This window comes from Notolepis coatsorum, assembly GCF_963971535.1.
Source record: "Notolepis coatsorum genome assembly, chromosome: 18".
Taxonomy (NCBI): Eukaryota; Metazoa; Chordata; class Actinopteri; order Aulopiformes; family Paralepididae; genus Notolepis; species Notolepis coatsorum.
The window spans coordinates 24,364,290-24,381,789 of NC_140182.1; the positions used below are offsets into that span (position 1 = coordinate 24,364,290).

Sequence of the window (17,500 nt, forward strand, 5' to 3'; positions counted from 1 at the left end):
GGATGTCCACCGACGCCAGCGGAGGGGGCGGGATTATTCCAAACGGCAGCTTGACCGGCTCGTCCACGGAGGTGACGGAGATGATTGTTTTACCGTGCGGGGGGCCGGCGGCGGACGAAGACAGGGTAGGAGGAGGAGGCGTGGGCTGGTTGGGGTCTCGTAACTCGCCCGGCGTGCTGTCCGTCATTGCCCCCTCCTCCCCCGATAGGCTGTTGGGGTCCGGGCGTGCTCCGTCCACGGTGTGAACCATCAGCAGGCCGGTGGACTTCTGCTGCGACGCATCGACGAGGTCCGTCAGCATCTTCTTCTTCTCCTCCTCGCGTCTCTTCTCCTCCTTGGCCAGAGGGTGCTCGTATTTGGACTCCGTCTCGTATTTGGCTTCCGTCATCTGCCTGTGGATAGAGACGGTTGTTAGGAGCTTGTTTTTCCCCATTTGTCATTTATATTTAATGGTTTACTTTTCTGACTTTTCTTTTTTTACATTTTCTGACCACTGGAGGGCAGAGAAGACACATAAACAAACCAAAAAAAGAGACCATCTGATAACATGTTTTGAAAATGGGAAAGATGCGGTCAGAAAATAATGATTATGTATTTCTTTTGTCATTTTTGTTTCATTTCTAGAACAGTAGAGAGTAATAGATGACACGGGGGACAGGGAGGAGGCATGACATCACACAGAGGTCACAGGGAGGAGGGATGACATCACACAGAGGTCACAGGAAGGAGGAATGACATCACACAGAGGTCACCGGGAGGAGGGATGACATCACACAGAGGTCACAGGAAGGAGGGATGACATCACACAAAGGTCACAGGGAGACAAGTCAAGTCAAGTCAAGTCAAGTCAAGTCAAGTAATTTATTTATAAAGCACATTTAAAAGCTGAAGAGCCAACCAAAGTGCTGTACAGTACAGTCAAAGCATAAAATCAATGTCCTATAAAATACACAAATACAAAAAGGCACAACAGGACAAGACAGTACATTCAGAAAATAGGACAAGCGGATAGGGGAGCACAAAGTACAGTATAGCACACAGGGGACAGAGGAGCACAAGAAGAGATACAAGAGGGAGGGGGCAGGATCAAATTGCATGGGAGTGTGTGGGTTAGGGTGTGGGAGAATCAGGATTAATCAAAGGCTAGGGAATAAAAGTGGGTTTTTAGACTGGCCTTAAATGTCTCCAGCATGGGGGCAGATCAGATCTCTAGGGGAAGCTGGTTCCATAGTGTGGGGGCCACGGCCTTGAAGGAGCGATCGCCTGGTTAGAGGATCTTAGTGACCTGGGTGCTGCGTAAGGGGTGATGAGCTCGGTGATGTATAGGGGTGCTGCACCCGATAGTGCCTTGAAGGTGAGGAGGAGGATTTTGAAATCTATTCTAAGTGGGACTGGGAGCCAGTGTAGGGAGGCTAGGACTGGTGTGATGTGCTCTCTCTTTCTGGTGCCGGTAAGGAACCTAACTGCAGAGTGTTGTACCATTTTAAGGCGGGACATGGCTGCCTGACTGATGCCAGTGTAGAGGGCATTGCAGTAGTCAAGGCGTGATGTGATGAATGCATTGACTACTGTTTCCAGGTCGACGGGTGAAAGGATTGTTTTTATTTTACTGATGTTGCGGAGTTGGAAGAAGCATGACTTGACTACGGCATTTACCTGCCGGTCGAATTTGAGCTCTGGGTCAAAGATTACACCCAGGCTCTTGACGTGGGGTTTGAGGTGGGTGGAGAGTTGTCCTAGGCTGTTGGAGAGTGTTTTGGTGGAAGAGTGGGGGCCAAACAAAATTATCTCCGTTTTATTTTCATTTAGCTGTAGGAAGTTGAGGGCCATCCAGCTTTGTATGTCCCTAAGACAGGTTTTAAGAGAGTCTAGGTTAGCTGTGTCAGAGGGGTTGAGGGGAAGGTAGATTTGGGAGTCATCGGCATAATAGTGATAAGAAATGTTGTGTTTCTGGATGATTTCGGCCAGGGGGAGCATGTAGATAGAGAAGAGTATGGGGGCCAGGATGGAACCTTGGGGGCCCCATATGGTAGACTAGCTGTGGAGGAGGAGTGTCCACCCAAACTGACCGAAAAGGAGCGGCCGCTCAAGTAGGATACGAACCAGTTTAGGGCAGACCCCCCAATACCTAGCCCGTGTTCGAGACGATCGACCAGGGTGGAATGGTCGACCGTGTCGAACGCGGCGGAGAGGTCCAGGAGGAGGAGCATGGCACAGCTACCTGAGTCGATGGTGAGAAGCAGGTCATTGTAAATTTTGACTAGCGCTGTCTCTGTGCTGTGTCCTGCCCTGAAACCCGGAATTTGTATAGGAGGTTGTTTTGATGTAGGAAGGGAAGGAGTTGTGCCAGGACAGCCTTTTCTAAAATCTTAGATAGGAAGGGTAGTTTGGATATGGGCCTGTAATTATTGAAAAGAGCAGGGTCTAGGTTCGTTTTTTTTAGGAGGGGCTCAACCATGGCGTGCTTAAGGGAGGAGGGAACAGAGCCAGATTCCAGAGAGCTGTTTATGATAAACACAATACTGGGGCCTACTATGTCCATGGACTCTTTTAGAAGATGGGTAGGGAGGGCATCAATGGGGGATGCGACAGTCCGCATGCCTGCCACCAGCTCTCTGAGAGTGGTTAGAGAGATGGGTTGGAAGTTGTTCAGAAGAGCTGGGCAGGAGGGGTGGGAGGGAGGGGGAAGTGGGCAGGAGGGGGGGCCAGACAGGGGGGCTGGGAGGAGGGATGACATCACACAGAGGTCACAGGGAGGAGGGATGACATCACAGATAGGTCACAGGGAGGAGGGATGATATCACACAGAGGTCACAGGCTGGATTTGATCCCAGGATGTTAATAATAATAATAAATACATTTTTTATAGTGCCTTTCAGGAAACCCAAGGTCGCTTCACAGTCAAGAGGGCTAGGGAAAGGGGGCAATAGGGGAAAAGGGGGGGGGGGGGTCTGAGCTCAGACCAGCTACAGTCGGCTAAAGTCAGCAGGACAGCACTGAGCTGAGACCAGCTACAGTCAGCAGGTCAGCACTGATCTGAGACAAACTACAGTCAGCAGGACAGCACTGATCTGAGACCAACTACAGTCAGCAGGACAGCACTGAGCTGAGACCAACTACAGTCAGCAGGACAGCACTGAGCTGAGACCAACTACAGTCAGCAGGACAGCACTGAGCTGAGACCAACTACAGTCAGCAGGTCAGCACTGAGCTGAGACCAGCTACAGTCAGCAGGACAGCACTGATCTGAGACCAGCTACAGTCAGCAGGTCAGCACTGATCTGAGACCAGCTACAGTCAGCAGGACAGCACTGATCTGAGACCAACTACAGTCAGCAGGACAGCACTGAGCTGAGACCAGCTACAGTCAGCAGGACAGCACTGATCTGAGACCAACTACAGTCAGCAGGACAGCACTGATCTGAGACCAACTACAGTCAGCAGGACAGCACTGAGCTGAGACCAACTACAGTCAGCAGGACAGCACTGATCTGAGACCAGCTACAGTCAGCAGGACAGCACTGAGCTGAGACCAACTACAGTCAGCAGGACAGCACTGAGCAGAGACCAACTACAGTCAGCAGGTCAGTACAGAGCTCAGACCAACTACAGTCAGCAGGACAGCACTGAGCTGAGACCAACTACAGTCAGCAGGTCAGTACAGAGCTCAGACCAGCTACAGTCAGCAGGACAGCACTGAGCTGAGACCAACTACAGTCAGCAGGTCAGTACAGAGCTCAGACCAACTACAGTCAGCAGGACAGCACTGAGCTGAGACCAACTACAGTCAGCAGGTCAGTACAGAGCTCAGACCAGCTACAGTCAAGTCTGCTGACAATGGTGGAATGAACTACCCACCCCAGTTAGGACAGCCGACACACGTCCAATCTTTCGCCGTCAACTAAAGACGCACTTCTTCAACCATTATCTGAATACATTTTTTTTTAATTAAATCTAACCCTAACTAACCGTACTGTCATGCACTTGTCCTAATACACTAACCTACACTGTAGCACTCAACACTTTGATGAAAATTTTTGCTCAGCTGATAGAGTTGTGCCCTTCCTGATGACTTGTCGTACAGAACATGTAAGTCGCTTTGGATAAAAGCGTCAGCTAAATGACTAAATGTAAATGTAAATGTAAGTCAACTACAGTCAGCAGGTCAGTACAGAGCTCATACTAGCTACAGTCAGCTACAGTCAGCTACAGAGCTCAGACTAACTACAGTCAGCTACAGAGCTCAGACCAACTACAGTCAGCTGCTGCAGGAAACTACTCCAGTGGTGTGTTACTGTTCACTGTGAAACATGTATCGGCCCTTTTCAGTTGAGCAGCATTATATGGATTGAAATGCATTCAGTGATGTTTCAAAAAGTCAGTAATGACTTGACGTCAAGGGTCAAAGGTCAACATAGTATACTGAACGAGGAGGAACCTGTCAGCCATAGAGAGCTGAACCTCATCCATAGAGGTCTGGACCTGACAGCCATAGAGAGCAGGACCTCATCCATAGAGAGCTGGACCTGACAGCCATAGAGAGCAGGACCTCATCCATAGAGAGCTGGACCTGACAGCCATAGAGAGCAGGACCTCTGACCATAACGACGTTGTAATATTACAAAGCAAAGATGAATCACTTTTAGGAGAGGCTGACGAGGCTTAACCGGAACACTCGTGTTGTCCACCCTTGACTGATTATGACCGTGAGAAGGAACAGGATCCTTTATTATTATTGAAGACGTGTGATGGCGGCGGCTCTGGTGCGGAGTAACGCACATGGGAATGACTGAGTGTAACAGTGTAGAACAGTGTAGAACAGTACAGAACAGTACAGAACGGTACAGTACAGAACAGTACAGAACGGTACAGAACAGTGTAGAACAGTGTAGGGATGGGCATTTTAAAGAAAAATCCAGATCGATTGATCGCATGCTATACTCGATTGATCGTGTATTACACGAAAAGGGGAAAAAAACGTTTACAATTATTTTTTTTAAATATTAGAATATATATATATTTTTTTCTTTTTACTTATTTTTGTTCATTCACGTATATATGGTTAAGGAAACCAACAAACAGTTATAATCTTACACATACATGTGAAAAGATATGTAAAAAAAATTATAATAAAAAGAATCGATTGATTTTTCTCATAGCTACGAGTCACGCCCATCCCTAGATCGTGTATTACTTGAAAGGGGGAAAAAAAACTTTTTTTAAATAAAAAAAATATTCGAATATATATATAGATTTTTTATTTTTATTTTTTTACTTATTTTTGTTCATTCACGTATATATGTTTAAGGAAACCAACAAACAGTTATAATCTTACACATACTGTACATGTGAAAAGATATGTAAAAAAATATAATAGAACAGTGTAGAACAGTACAGAACAGTACAGAACAGTGTAGAACAGTGTAGAACAGTGTAGAACAGTGCAGAACAGTACAGAACAGTACAGAACAGTACAGAACAGTGTAGAACAGTGTAGAACAGTGCAGAACAGTACAGAACAGTACAGAACAGTACAGAACAGTGTAGAACAGTGTAGAACAGTGCAGAACAGTACAGAACAGTGTAGAACAGTGTAGAACAGTGTAGAACAGTGCAGAACAGTACAGAACAGTGTAGAACAGTGTAGAACAGTGCAGAACAGTGTAGAACAGTGCAGGACAGCCTCTGAGCTCACCTGCGCATGGCCCCTCTGGCTCCCCTGGCCAGGGTGGTGGAGGTGGTGCTGGCGAAGCTCACCTCCACGGCGTCGGGTCGGGCCAGCTTGGTGTCGATGAACAGCGGCTTGTTCAGGTCCGGTTTGGACAGATCGCTCTTCAGGGGCAGTGGCTGGTTCTGCTCCCTCATGGCCCGGTCGCGGGCCGCCAGCGCCAACGCCAGCGGAGAGTGGGGGTCCAGGGGCTTCCCGGTCACTGGGTGGACGTAGGGTCCCTGCCCCAGGGAAGAGGAGGGAGAGGAAGAGGCGCAGGACGGGGGGGTGTAGGTCTTGGTGGGCAGGCTGAGGGGGCTCATGTGGTGGTGGTGGAGGCCGGTCTTGGTGTTCAGCAGCTCCCTGACGATGGTGGGCTCCGGGCTGTTGAAGTCCGTCACGTTGCCGCCGCCCGCGGAGCGCGAGAGGCCGATGAGGGAGGACGGCGGGGCCATGATGCGTCGCAGCCGCTCGTCGCTGAACATGCCCTCGTCGATCGACCGGGATTGGCGTAGGCGCGGCAGCGGAGAGGGCGGCTCTCGGTCTTCGTCTCCCAGGTCGGTGGACCTGAAGGAGGGGGAGTTCCGGTGGTCTCCCAGCCTCCTCTCCCTCATCACCCCCGACATGGCCGTGGTGAAGGGGCTGCTGGGGTTGGAGCCGTCGTCCGGTCTCAGCTGGCCTGGGGGGGGGGGGGGGGGGGGGGGGCGAAGAGGTGTAGCGGTGTTACTGATATCTGACCTGAGACCAGTGGCATTCAATAGTCTCGGCTTACTGTCATCATATAGCTCACGAAAAGACCAAAACCTACAAAGCATTTATTCTACTGTCAACACTCTTCCCCCTCCCCCCTAATCCAATAGACCACTGCACTTCCGCGTTACATTGAGCTCATGGAGGAGAGAGCGGGGGGAGAAAATTAATGAATGTGGAGGAGAGCCTTGACATTAAGTGGTTGTAGCTATGGCTGTGGGGCTGCTGGAGACATGATCCAATATACTTTTATACGCCTGAGTCTCCTGAACACGGAGAGACCAGTCCCAAGTCGATCTGCACTTTCTCGGGCGAACTATAGTCACTTTTCCGCACCTACTCTCGAACTCTGCATGTGCAGATTGCCCACGGAGTCTCTCTGGATTGTCCAGAGATCTAGGTCTATCAATCTGCGTTTGCAGAGTTCGGGAGTAGTTGCGGAAAAGTGACTATAGCTCGGCCGAGAAAGTGCCGATCGACTTGGGACTGGAACTTTGAATGAAAAGTTTTAAATATCATAACGTAGTATAATGGGGGGGGGGGGGGGGGGGGCATTGTAGTTGTTACAAATGACTAATGTAACTTGAGCAACAAGCTCTATGGATCTCTGGGTACAGTAGAAGACGGAGCAGTGTAATCCCTCAGTCTGTGCATTACACTAGAGTCCGGGAAAAAGTGCAATGTCTATGTTGGTGGATGATACTGTATAGATCAGGGGTGTCAAATATCCGGCCCGCGGGCCGGTTCCTGCCCGCTAGGGGGTCCAGCTTGGCCGCCTGATGACTTTGCAAAGTGTGGAAGACATACATTGCATTTCTATAAAACTTTGCTCTATAATAAAAGTAACTGCTATTCCTAATCAGTCCACTGGGAGTCGCACTGTATCCGTAAGAGCATAGACTCTATAGAACAAGTAAAGAGTCACCTCACCCTCGTCCCCAAATGTCTTTGTCAAAAAAAGAGTGCAGAGTTTTCCAAGAAAAATGGACCACATCCTATTTTGTTTACAGAGGTAAATGGAAATACCTGTGTGAGAAAAGAGAAGATAAATGACCTGCTAGCGGGTCTAAATAAACAACAGTCTGTTTTCACCTGTTAGCCGAGAGATGCAGCAGTGAAAGGTAGCTATCTTACTGCTAGAGAAATAGCATCAGCCTCAAAGCCATACTGTGAGGGTGAGTTCGTGAAAACTCCCATGCTGAAGGCTGCAGAAATTGTGTATCGGTATTGTGATAAGAAAATATTATCATGTCATATAGTTCTGTGTTAAAATACATATTCTATGTCGATAGCCTTGACTAGTTAATATGGGTTAAAGTTCTAGTATACAGCTCAAGAAACTAGGACGACAGTCTGACAGTGTTTTTATAACAACAGCCAAAGGGCCAGGAGATATGAGACGTTCAAGTATTTTTTTCCTTCTCCAGTTCTTGTGTGAAGACAAAACAAAGCCCCTAGAGCCCATCTTTTGTTTTTGTTTTCTCACTAGGCATTTTTGTTTACCTTTCTTCATATCTGGGCATCTTATGTACGTCATGTCAAACTATGTATTTATTGTAAGTCTGACCAAAGCTCTTTCTCACTTTCTGGTCAGACGTTCGTGTGTCTGATTGTAAACTGAGCTCTGTGGCCATGTTCTATATATTTTTTTATATATACAAATTTACTCGTCTGAACTTCTACAGTTTCACTGTTTGGCTCATTTGAAATATTCCACAACAGTGTCTTTTGCCAGGATACCCCCAAGAAAAAATAAATATTGTTGTTACATATGGGTTATTATTATGCTATGATATGATGATTCTACTGGCCCGGCCCGCTTGAGATCAGAGTGGGCAGTGGTCTGTTTGTAGGAGACACGGGGGAACCGGAGTAATGACTGAAAGGGAGCTCAGCGGGAACGACGGTTAAACGATGAGAAGAAACATGTTTAAATCCTCACTACGTATCATAAGCGACGTGGAAGAGAGGCCTCTTGTTCTCTGCACCTTTCAAACAGAACAAAAACAGGCTCATTGCCGGCGTCATGACTTGTGGGAAGGCTGCATTTTGGTGTTTCCTGCTCACATAGGATAAAGCCAGCAATACTGTAAGTATTTCTTGTGTACACAACATTATTTTTTTTTGTTGATCCACTTTTTCTCCTTATTTTTTAATTTGTCTCCCATCCCAATTTCGCCTCGCCAATTCTCCCTTCAATTCTCCCCTCCCCTGTCTCGAACGTTGCTAGACTATGCCTCCCACTGGTCGGCTGTAGTGAGGATAGAAGCCTTGCATCACGTGTCCCCTCCGGTACACGAGGAGGCAGCTGTCGCATCTTTTCACCTGAACAGCGCAATCTCTCAGTGGCGAGGAGTAACGCGTGGGAGGCTAACGCTGCCCCCGATGCTTCCTGATTCTGCTGTACAGGCGCACAAACCGACCTGTAGGAGTCGCTGTCCACAACGTCCAATCCCCACCCACTGGCTTTAGTATGAACGACCAGCCAAGCCGGTAGCAACGCCGAGAGCTGGGCTCGAACCCAGCATCTCCTGCGTTAGTGGCGAGCGCCTTGCCCACTGCGCCACTTAGCCGCCCTGTACACAACATTCTTAATGTTTGAACAATTGCAGTATATATATATATACTGTATATAATGTAATAAATAATATAATAATATAAGTTAAAGGAACATTTTGGGAAATTAGCTTACCGTCTTCTCCAGAGAGAGACAAGAAGATAGATACCAGTTTCCTCTCTGTACGTTCAGTAGAAAGCTATTCGGCTGCAAGCTAGCCTAGCTTAGCACAATGAATGGAAGCAGAGACGGACCACTAGCCTAGCTTAGCACAAATGAATGGAAGCGGACATGACTGGTTAGCTAACATGCAGCCAGATAGCTTTCTACTGAACGCACAGAGAGGAAACTGGTATCTATCTTCTTGTCTCTCTCTGGAGAAGACGATAAGCTAAATGTTGGCGTGCTCCTTTAAGTGAAGTGGGTCTTGGTACCTGGCAGGTCGTGAGCTCCGGTCTCGATCTCCATGCTGCTGCCCTGGCTGCTCTTCCCGCTGCTGGAGGTGGACGGCTCCTTGATGATGATGGTGGGGATGGCAATGGACTGGCAATGCTTCTCTGGACTGTCCTCCACCTTACACTGTTTCACCAGCATGCCCTTCCTACTGAGAGAGAGAGAGAGCGAGAGCGAGAGAGAGAGAGCGAGAGAGAGAGAGAGAGATCTATAGAATAGAATATCTTGTATCTGGTAGACCAGCTAGTACAGAAGCTAGTACAGAAGCTAGTACAGAAGCCAGTACAGAAGCTAGTACAGCAGCTAGTATAAAAACTAGTACAAAAGCTAGTACAGAAGCTAGTACAGAAGCTAGTACAGCAGCTAGTATAAAAACTAGTACAGAAGCTGTACAGAAGCTACTATAGAGCTAGTACAGCAGCTAGTACAGAAGCTAGTACAGCAGCTAGTAGAGAAGCTAGTACAGAAGCTAGTACAGAAGCTAGTACAGAAGCTAGTACAGCAGTTAGTACAGAAGCTAGTACAGAAGCTAGTACAGCAGCTAGTACAGCAGTTAGTACAGAAGCTAGTACAGCAGCTAGTACAGAAGCTAGTACAGAAGCTAGTACAGAAGCTAGTACAGAAGCTAGTACGGAAGCTAGTACAGAAGCTACTATAGGAGCTAGTACAGAAGCTAGTACAGCAGCTAGTATAGAAGCTAGTACAGAAGCTAGTACAGAAGCTAGTACAGCAGTTAGTACAGAAGCTAGTACAGAAGCTAGTACAGAAGATAGTACAGAAGATAGTACAGAAGCTACTATAGAAGCTAGTACAGAAGCTAGTACAGAAGCTAGTACAGCAGTTAGTACAGAAGCTAGTACAGAAGCTAGTACAGAAGATAGTACAGAAGATAGTACAGAAGCTACTATAGAAGCTAGTACAGAAGCTAGTACAGAAGCTACTATAGAAGCTAGTACAGAAGCTACTATAGAAGCTAGTACAGAAGCTACTATAGAAGCTAGTACAGAAGCTAGTACAGAAGCTACTATAGAAGCTAGTACAGAAGCTACGATAGAAGCTAGTACAGAAGCTATTATAGAAGCCAGTACAGAATAGTACAGTACCTGGCAGGCTTGTTGGGGTGAACAGACACAGCTTCCCCAGGTCAGAATAGTACAGTACCTGGCAGGCTTGTTGGGGGTGAACAGACACAGCTTCCCCAGGTCAGAGTAGGGGTTCTCTGGGATCTGCGCCGCTCTGCGGTTCAGGAAGCTCTGCTGGGCCGTCAAGGGGGCGGAGTCACTGTTACCATGGTTACTGTAGACGTCCGGGACGAAGTTTTCGTCGACGGGAGAGTCCCTGTAGTACAATCCCTGATCTCCTCCTCCACCTGAGAGATACAGAGAGAGGACATTTGTGGTGTCCAATGGTTATGTGCAGCCATGTTGGAAGAAAGTCAGTAACAGTATAGTATAATAGGATGAGATTAGGGATGTTCGATATTGGCTTTTTTACCGATATCTGATATGCCGATATTGTTCAACTCCGATATCAACCGATACCGATATATGCAGGCCCCCCCCCCAAAAACGGAATAATTCCAGGTAATTGACATTACATATCTCTTGTCGTGGAATTAACACAACATTATGCATACTTTTGACAATAAGGCTTTGACAGAATTTAGCAAGACACTTCAGAATTTAGCAAGGTGCTTAAAAATTTAGCAAGGTGCTTCAGAATTTAGCAAGGCATTCAGAATTTAGCAAGGCATTCAGAATTTAGCAAGGCATTCAGAATTTAGCAAGGCATTCAGAATTTAGCAAGGCATTTCAAAATTTAGCAAGGCTCTTCAGAATTTAGCAAGGCTCTTCAGAATTTAGCAAGGCTCTTCAGAATTTAGCAAGGCTCTTCAGAATTTAGCAAGGCACTTCAGAATTTAGCAAGGCGCTTCAGAATTTAGCAAGGTGCTTCAGAATTTAGCAAGGCGCTTCAGAATTTAGCAAGGTGCTTCAGAATTTAGCAAGGCGCTTCAGAATTTAGCAAGGTGCTTCAGAATTTAGCAAGGCGCTTCAGAATTTAGCAAGGCACTTCAGAATTTAGCAAGGCATTCAGAATTTAGCAAGGCGCTTCAGAATTTAGCAAGGCGCTTCAGAATTTAGCAAGGCATTCAGAATTTAGCAAGGCATTCATAATTTAGCAAGGCACTTCAGAATTTAGCAAGGCACTTCAGAATTTAGCAAGGCTCTTCAGAATTTAGCTAGGCATTCAGAATTTAGCAAGGCGCTTCAGAATTTTGCAAGGCATTCAGAATTTAGCAAGGCGCTTCAGAATTTAGCAAGGCTCTTCAGAATTTAGCAAGGCGCTTCAGAATTTAGCAAGGCATTCAGAATTTAGCAAGGCGCTTCAGAATTTAGCGAGGCATTCAGAATTTAGCAAGGGGCTTCAGAATTTAGCAAGGCATTCAGAATTTAGCAAGGCGCTTCAGAATTTAGCAAGGCTCTTCAGAATTTAGCAAGGCTCTTCAGAATTTAGCAAGGCTCTTCAGAATTTAGCAAGGCACTTCAGAATTTAGCAAGGCGCTTCAGAATTTAGCAAGGTGCTTCAGAATTTAGCAAGGCGCTTCAGAATTTAGCAAGGTGCTTCAGAATTTAGCAAGGCGCTTCAGAATTTAGCAAGGTGCTTCAAAAACGGAATAATTCCAGGTAATTGACATTACATATCTCTTGTCGTGGAATTAACACAACATTATGCATACTTTTGACAATAAGGCTTTGACAGAATTTAGCAAGACACTTCAGAATTTAGCAAGGTGCTTAAAAATTTAGCAAGGTGCTTCAGAATTTAGCAAGGCATTCAGAATTTAGCAAGGCATTCAGAATTTAGCAAGGCATTCAGAATTTAGCAAGGCATTCAGAATTTAGCAAGGCATTTCAAAATTTAGCAAGGCTCTTCAGAATTTAGCAAGGCTCTTCAGAATTTAGCAAGGCTCTTCAGAATTTAGCAAGGCTCTTCAGAATTTAGCAAGGCACTTCAGAATTTAGCAAGGCGCTTCAGAATTTAGCAAGGTGCTTCAGAATTTAGCAAGGCGCTTCAGAATTTAGCAAGGTGCTTCAGAATTTAGCAAGGCGCTTCAGAATTTAGCAAGGTGCTTCAGAATTTAGCAAGGCGCTTCAGAATTTAGCAAGGCACTTCAGAATTTAGCAAGGCATTCAGAATTTAGCAAGGCGCTTCAGAATTTAGCAAGGCGCTTCAGAATTTAGCAAGGCATTCAGAATTTAGCAAGGCATTCATAATTTAGCAAGGCACTTCAGAATTTAGCAAGGCACTTCAGAATTTAGCAAGGCTCTTCAGAATTTAGCTAGGCATTCAGAATTTAGCAAGGCGCTTCAGAATTTAGCAAGGCATTCAGAATTTAGCAAGGCGCTTCAGAATTTAGCAAGGCTCTTCAGAATTTAGCAAGGCGCTTCAGAATTTAGCAAGGCATTCAGAATTTAGCAAGGCGCTTCAGAATTTAGCGAGGCATTCAGAATTTAGCAAGGGGCTTCAGAATTTAGCAAGGCATTCAGAATTTAGCAAGGCGCTTCAGAATTTAGCAAGGCGCTTCAGAATTTAGCAAGGCGCTTCAGAATTTAGCAAGGCATTCAGAATTTAGCAAGGCGCTTCAGAATTTAGCAAGGCGCTTCAGAATTTAGCAAGGCATTCAGAATTTAGAAAGGCGCTTCAGAATTTAGCAAGGCATTCAGAATTTAGCAAGGCGCTTCAGAATTTAGCAAGGCGCTTCAGAATTTAGCAAGGCACTTCAGAATTTAGCAAGGCGCTTCAGAATTTAGCAAGGCGCTTTAGAATTGAACAAGGCATTCAGAATTTAGCAAGGCATTCAGAATTTTGCAAGGCACTTCAGAATTTTGCAAGGCGCTTCAGAATTTAGCAAGGCGCTTCAGAATTTAGCAAGGCGCTTCAGCAAGGCGCTTCAGAATTTAGCAAGGCGCTTCAGAATTTAGCAAGGCACTTCAGAATTTAGCAAGGCGCTTCAGAATTTAGCAAGGTGCTTCAGAATTTAACATATTATTTATTTTATTTTACAGAGCAATGAAAACTTCCACACAAAAAAAGAATCCTCCTCCACCTCCTCCTCTCCACTCCCTACCTCCTCCTCCTCTCCACTCCCTACCTCCTCCTCCTCTTCACTCCCTACCTCCTCCTCCTCTCCACTTCCTACCTCCTCCTCCTCTCCACTCCCTACCTCCTCCTCCTCCTCCTCCTCTCTCTGCGGTGCTCTGGCCTCCTTTCGAGGGTGTGTTGTTCTGGGTGAACCCGGAGCGGATGGTCCCATAGCCCCGGCCCTGGGGCTGAGGAGAGGTGGTGTAGGGGGAGGAGCCATCGGAGGGGAGGGGCCAGGGGAGGGAGGGGCCGGCGGGGAGATACCAGGGGGAGGAGGGATGTCCTCTGAGGTGTCTGGCATGGAGAGGCTCCTGGCAAACTTCAGCATGGGAGGAGTCAGGAACTGCTTCTCCTCCTCCGTTATACCTGGAGAGAGAGAGAGAGAGAGAGAGAAAGAGAGAGAGAGAGAGAGAGAGAGAGAGAGAGAGAGAGAGAGAGAGAGAGAGAGAGAGAGAGAGAGAGAGAGAGAGACAGAGAGAGAGAGAGAGAGAGAGAGAGAGAGAGAGAGAGAGAGAGAACCTCTGTTATACCTGGGTAGTGGGAAATAGAGAGAGAGAGAGACCTCTGTTATATGTTATTGTTCCAGACGGGAGAAGCTTGTGACCCACAGATGGAGCAGAGAGAAGCTGTGTCTCAGTTCAGGGGCTGATCCTTCCTGCATCTGAAGACCGAATGTGCAACCAATGCCCCCAGTCTCCTCCGTAGACCAGACCGTCTCATTTAACAACCCCAGTCTCCTGTAGACCAGACCGTCTGATTTAACAACCAGTCTCCTCCGTAGACCAGACCGTCTCATTTAACAACCAGTCTCCTCTGTAGACCAGACCGTCTGATTTAACAACCAGTCTCCTCTGTAGACCAGACCGTCTCATTTAACAGCCTGTATCCTGTAGATCAGACCATCTCATTAACAACCACAGTCTCCTCTCCGTAGACCAGACCGTCTCATTTAACAACCCCAGTCTCCTGTAGACCAGACCGTCTCATTTAACAGCCCCAGTCTCCTGTAGACCAGACCATCTCATTTAACAACATGTATCCTGTAGACCAGACCGTCTCATTTAACAGCCCCAGTCTCCTGTAGACCAGACCATCTCATTTAACAACATGTATCCTGTAGACCAGACCGTCTCATTTAACAGCCCCAGTCTCCTGTAGACCAGACCATCTCATTTAACAACCAGTCTCCTCTGTAGACCAGACCGTCTGATTTAACAGCTCCAGTCTCCTCTGTAGACCAGACCGTCTCATTTAACAACATGTATCCTGTAGACCAGACCGTCTCATTTAACAGCCCCAGTCTCCTCTGTAGACCAGACCAAACATAAACATAAAGACAGATAACACGCTCATCACAGACAAGCTGGATGTGGCCAATTACCTAAAAAAATATTTCACAAACATAGTAGAACACATCCACGCCTACTACAATAACCTAGGGGTCCGCAAAGACGATTTCAAACTAGAAATGGTAACACCAAAAATGAGGTACACAAAAAACTGAACGCCCTCCAACCTAACAAGGCCACTGGCCATGACAATATCCCCTCCAAATTCCTCAGAGACCCAGCAGCCACCATCACCCCAGTCATCACACACATAATAAACATCTCCATAAAACAGGGACACGTACCCAAAGACTTCAAAATTGCGAGAGTAACCCCCATGCACAAAAAGGGCAGCAAATTGGACCCAGGCAACTGCCGCCCTGTTTCTATTCTTACCTCCATCTCGAAAGTCATGGAAAAAATAGTATACGAACAGGTCGAAAAGTACCTCGCGGAAAAAAATCGAATCTACGAATTCTAATCTGGCTTCAGAACATCCCACTCCACTGACACATGCCTTCTCTATTTGAACGACCACATCAAACAAGAGGTGGACGTGGGCAAATACTGCGGCATGGTCATGCTGGACCTACAAAAGGCCTTCGACACTGTCAATCACTCCATTCTGATTGACAAGCTAAAAGCAATTGGTTTTGATAAGTCTATCAGTGAGCCGGATGCAATCCTACCTGGAGGGGAGAGAACAGATGGTGGAGGTAAACGGTACTCTATCCCCCCCCCTCCGAGTGAGCTGTGGTGTTCCACAAGGAAGCATACTAGGACCGTTACTGTTCCTAATTTATGCAAATGACATGTAGTCAGTTTGTGACTAGGGATGGGTACCGTTCACATTTGAACCGATATGGTACCGGTACTTGTGAATCGATACCGGTACCCAACGGTACCTTTTTTCGATACTTTAGTCTCTAAAAATGTAATCTACCTACCTCAGTTGTGAAAAAAAATATCCAAACTTCAAATAACCACACTTTCGACCGTTTTCGGCTTGCCATTGCCCCGACTGCTTTGTTGTTGAATCAAGTCAAATCCTAGGTACGCGTATATTGTGCGTGTGAAAATTGATGTGAAAAAAATAAGTTTAAATCTTTTTTTCTTTTAATAAATTTTTTTACAGATCTCACGTGAATCGGTACTCGGTAGTACCGACGTGATTCGGTAGGTACCTTTAAAAGTACCTAATTCGGTACCCATCCCTACTTGTGACTGCAACTTGTTCCTGTTCGCGGACGACTCAGCCCTGCTGGTCTCTGACAGGAACAAGTTACAGGTTGAAAAAACCCTCAGCTTGGAACTCGGCAGAATCTGCACCTGGCTCGCTGATAACAAACTATCATTACACCTGGGTAAAACAGAGTCCATTCTCTTCGGTTCAAAAAACAAACTCAGCGAGACCGACGGCTTCTCAGTTACAGTGGGTGACAATATTGTCACAAGGAAAGATGAAATTACATACCTGGGTTCCATCCTAGAGGCAAATCTTTCCTGTGACAAAATGGCATCCAATGTAATAAAAAAGGTCAACCAACGAACTAGATTCTTGTACCGGATCTCCTCTCTGGTAAACAAGAATACCCTGAAGACTCTAGCAGGAGCACTCATTCAAGGGTACTACGACTATGCTTGCACCTCATGGTACCAAAGCACCTCAAAGGCGCTAAAAACAAAATTACAAACATCACAAAACAAACTGGTCAGACTACTGCTTGACCTTACTCCTAGAACCCACCCTGCCCACTTTGACAACGTAGGATGGCTTAGAGTAGACAACAGAGTACAGCAACTTGCAATGGGCCTGGTCTACAAGATACACTACACCACTAAGGTACCTATGTACATGTCAAAATACTTCCCAAAGGTCAGTGAATACCACGACCACAACACCAGAGGGAGCTCCACAAATCATGTTAAACCCGGATTCGGCTCAAACAAGGGACTAAACACTTTTCGCAATTATGCCACATCTATGTGGAACACCCTACCCACAGCTGTAAAGGAATGTGAATCACTACCCACCTTCAAAACCTCTCTAAAAGAGCACCTACAGGAGACTGCAATTCAAAACTGTACAGTACCCCCCCCACCTACCCAACCCCCCCCCCCCAGCCCACCCACCCAACCTACCCAACCTCCTCCAATGTACAGTTTCTTCCCCCTCAAATGTATATACTGTACTCTCTTTTTTAGACTATTTTTGTATCACAAACAGTACTGTATATTTGTAGATCTGGTATGTCATAAATGTCTAGATGTAACAGTACTGTCATCTGTATGTCATGTATGTTATAATTAATTGAAAATGGGGGACCCTGATGTAAACAAGACGAAAGTCTTTCTCTGGTCTGCATCCCCTTAACAATTGTGTGTATTGAGCTGTACTATATTGTACCCATTCTGCAATCTGTTAATTAAAATGTTCAATCAATCAATCAATCGATCAACCGTCTCATTTAACAGCCCCAGTCTCCTCTGTAGACGAGACCGTCTCATTTAACAGCCGCAGTCTCTACAGCCTGTAGACCAGACCGTCTCACGCTGCATTGC

General features: G+C 46.4%; 1 protein-coding gene across 1 annotated transcript in view; it reads right to left on the reverse strand.

Moving 5' to 3' along the window:
- Positions 1-17,500, reverse strand: part of LOC311245277 (SH3 and multiple ankyrin repeat domains protein 2-like) — a gene marked incomplete at both ends in the record, with an annotated part of 187,162 nt that overhangs the window by 27,009 nt on the left and 142,653 nt on the right. Inside the window, 5 exon segments of the mRNA XM_084335113.1 lie at positions 1-392; positions 5,696-6,386; positions 9,449-9,618; positions 10,629-10,836; positions 13,764-13,976. The exon segment at positions 1-392 is cut by the window's left edge and continues 730 nt beyond it. Coding sequence (XP_084191239.1) covers positions 1-392; positions 5,696-6,386; positions 9,449-9,618; positions 10,629-10,836; positions 13,764-13,976 — 1,674 coding nt within the window.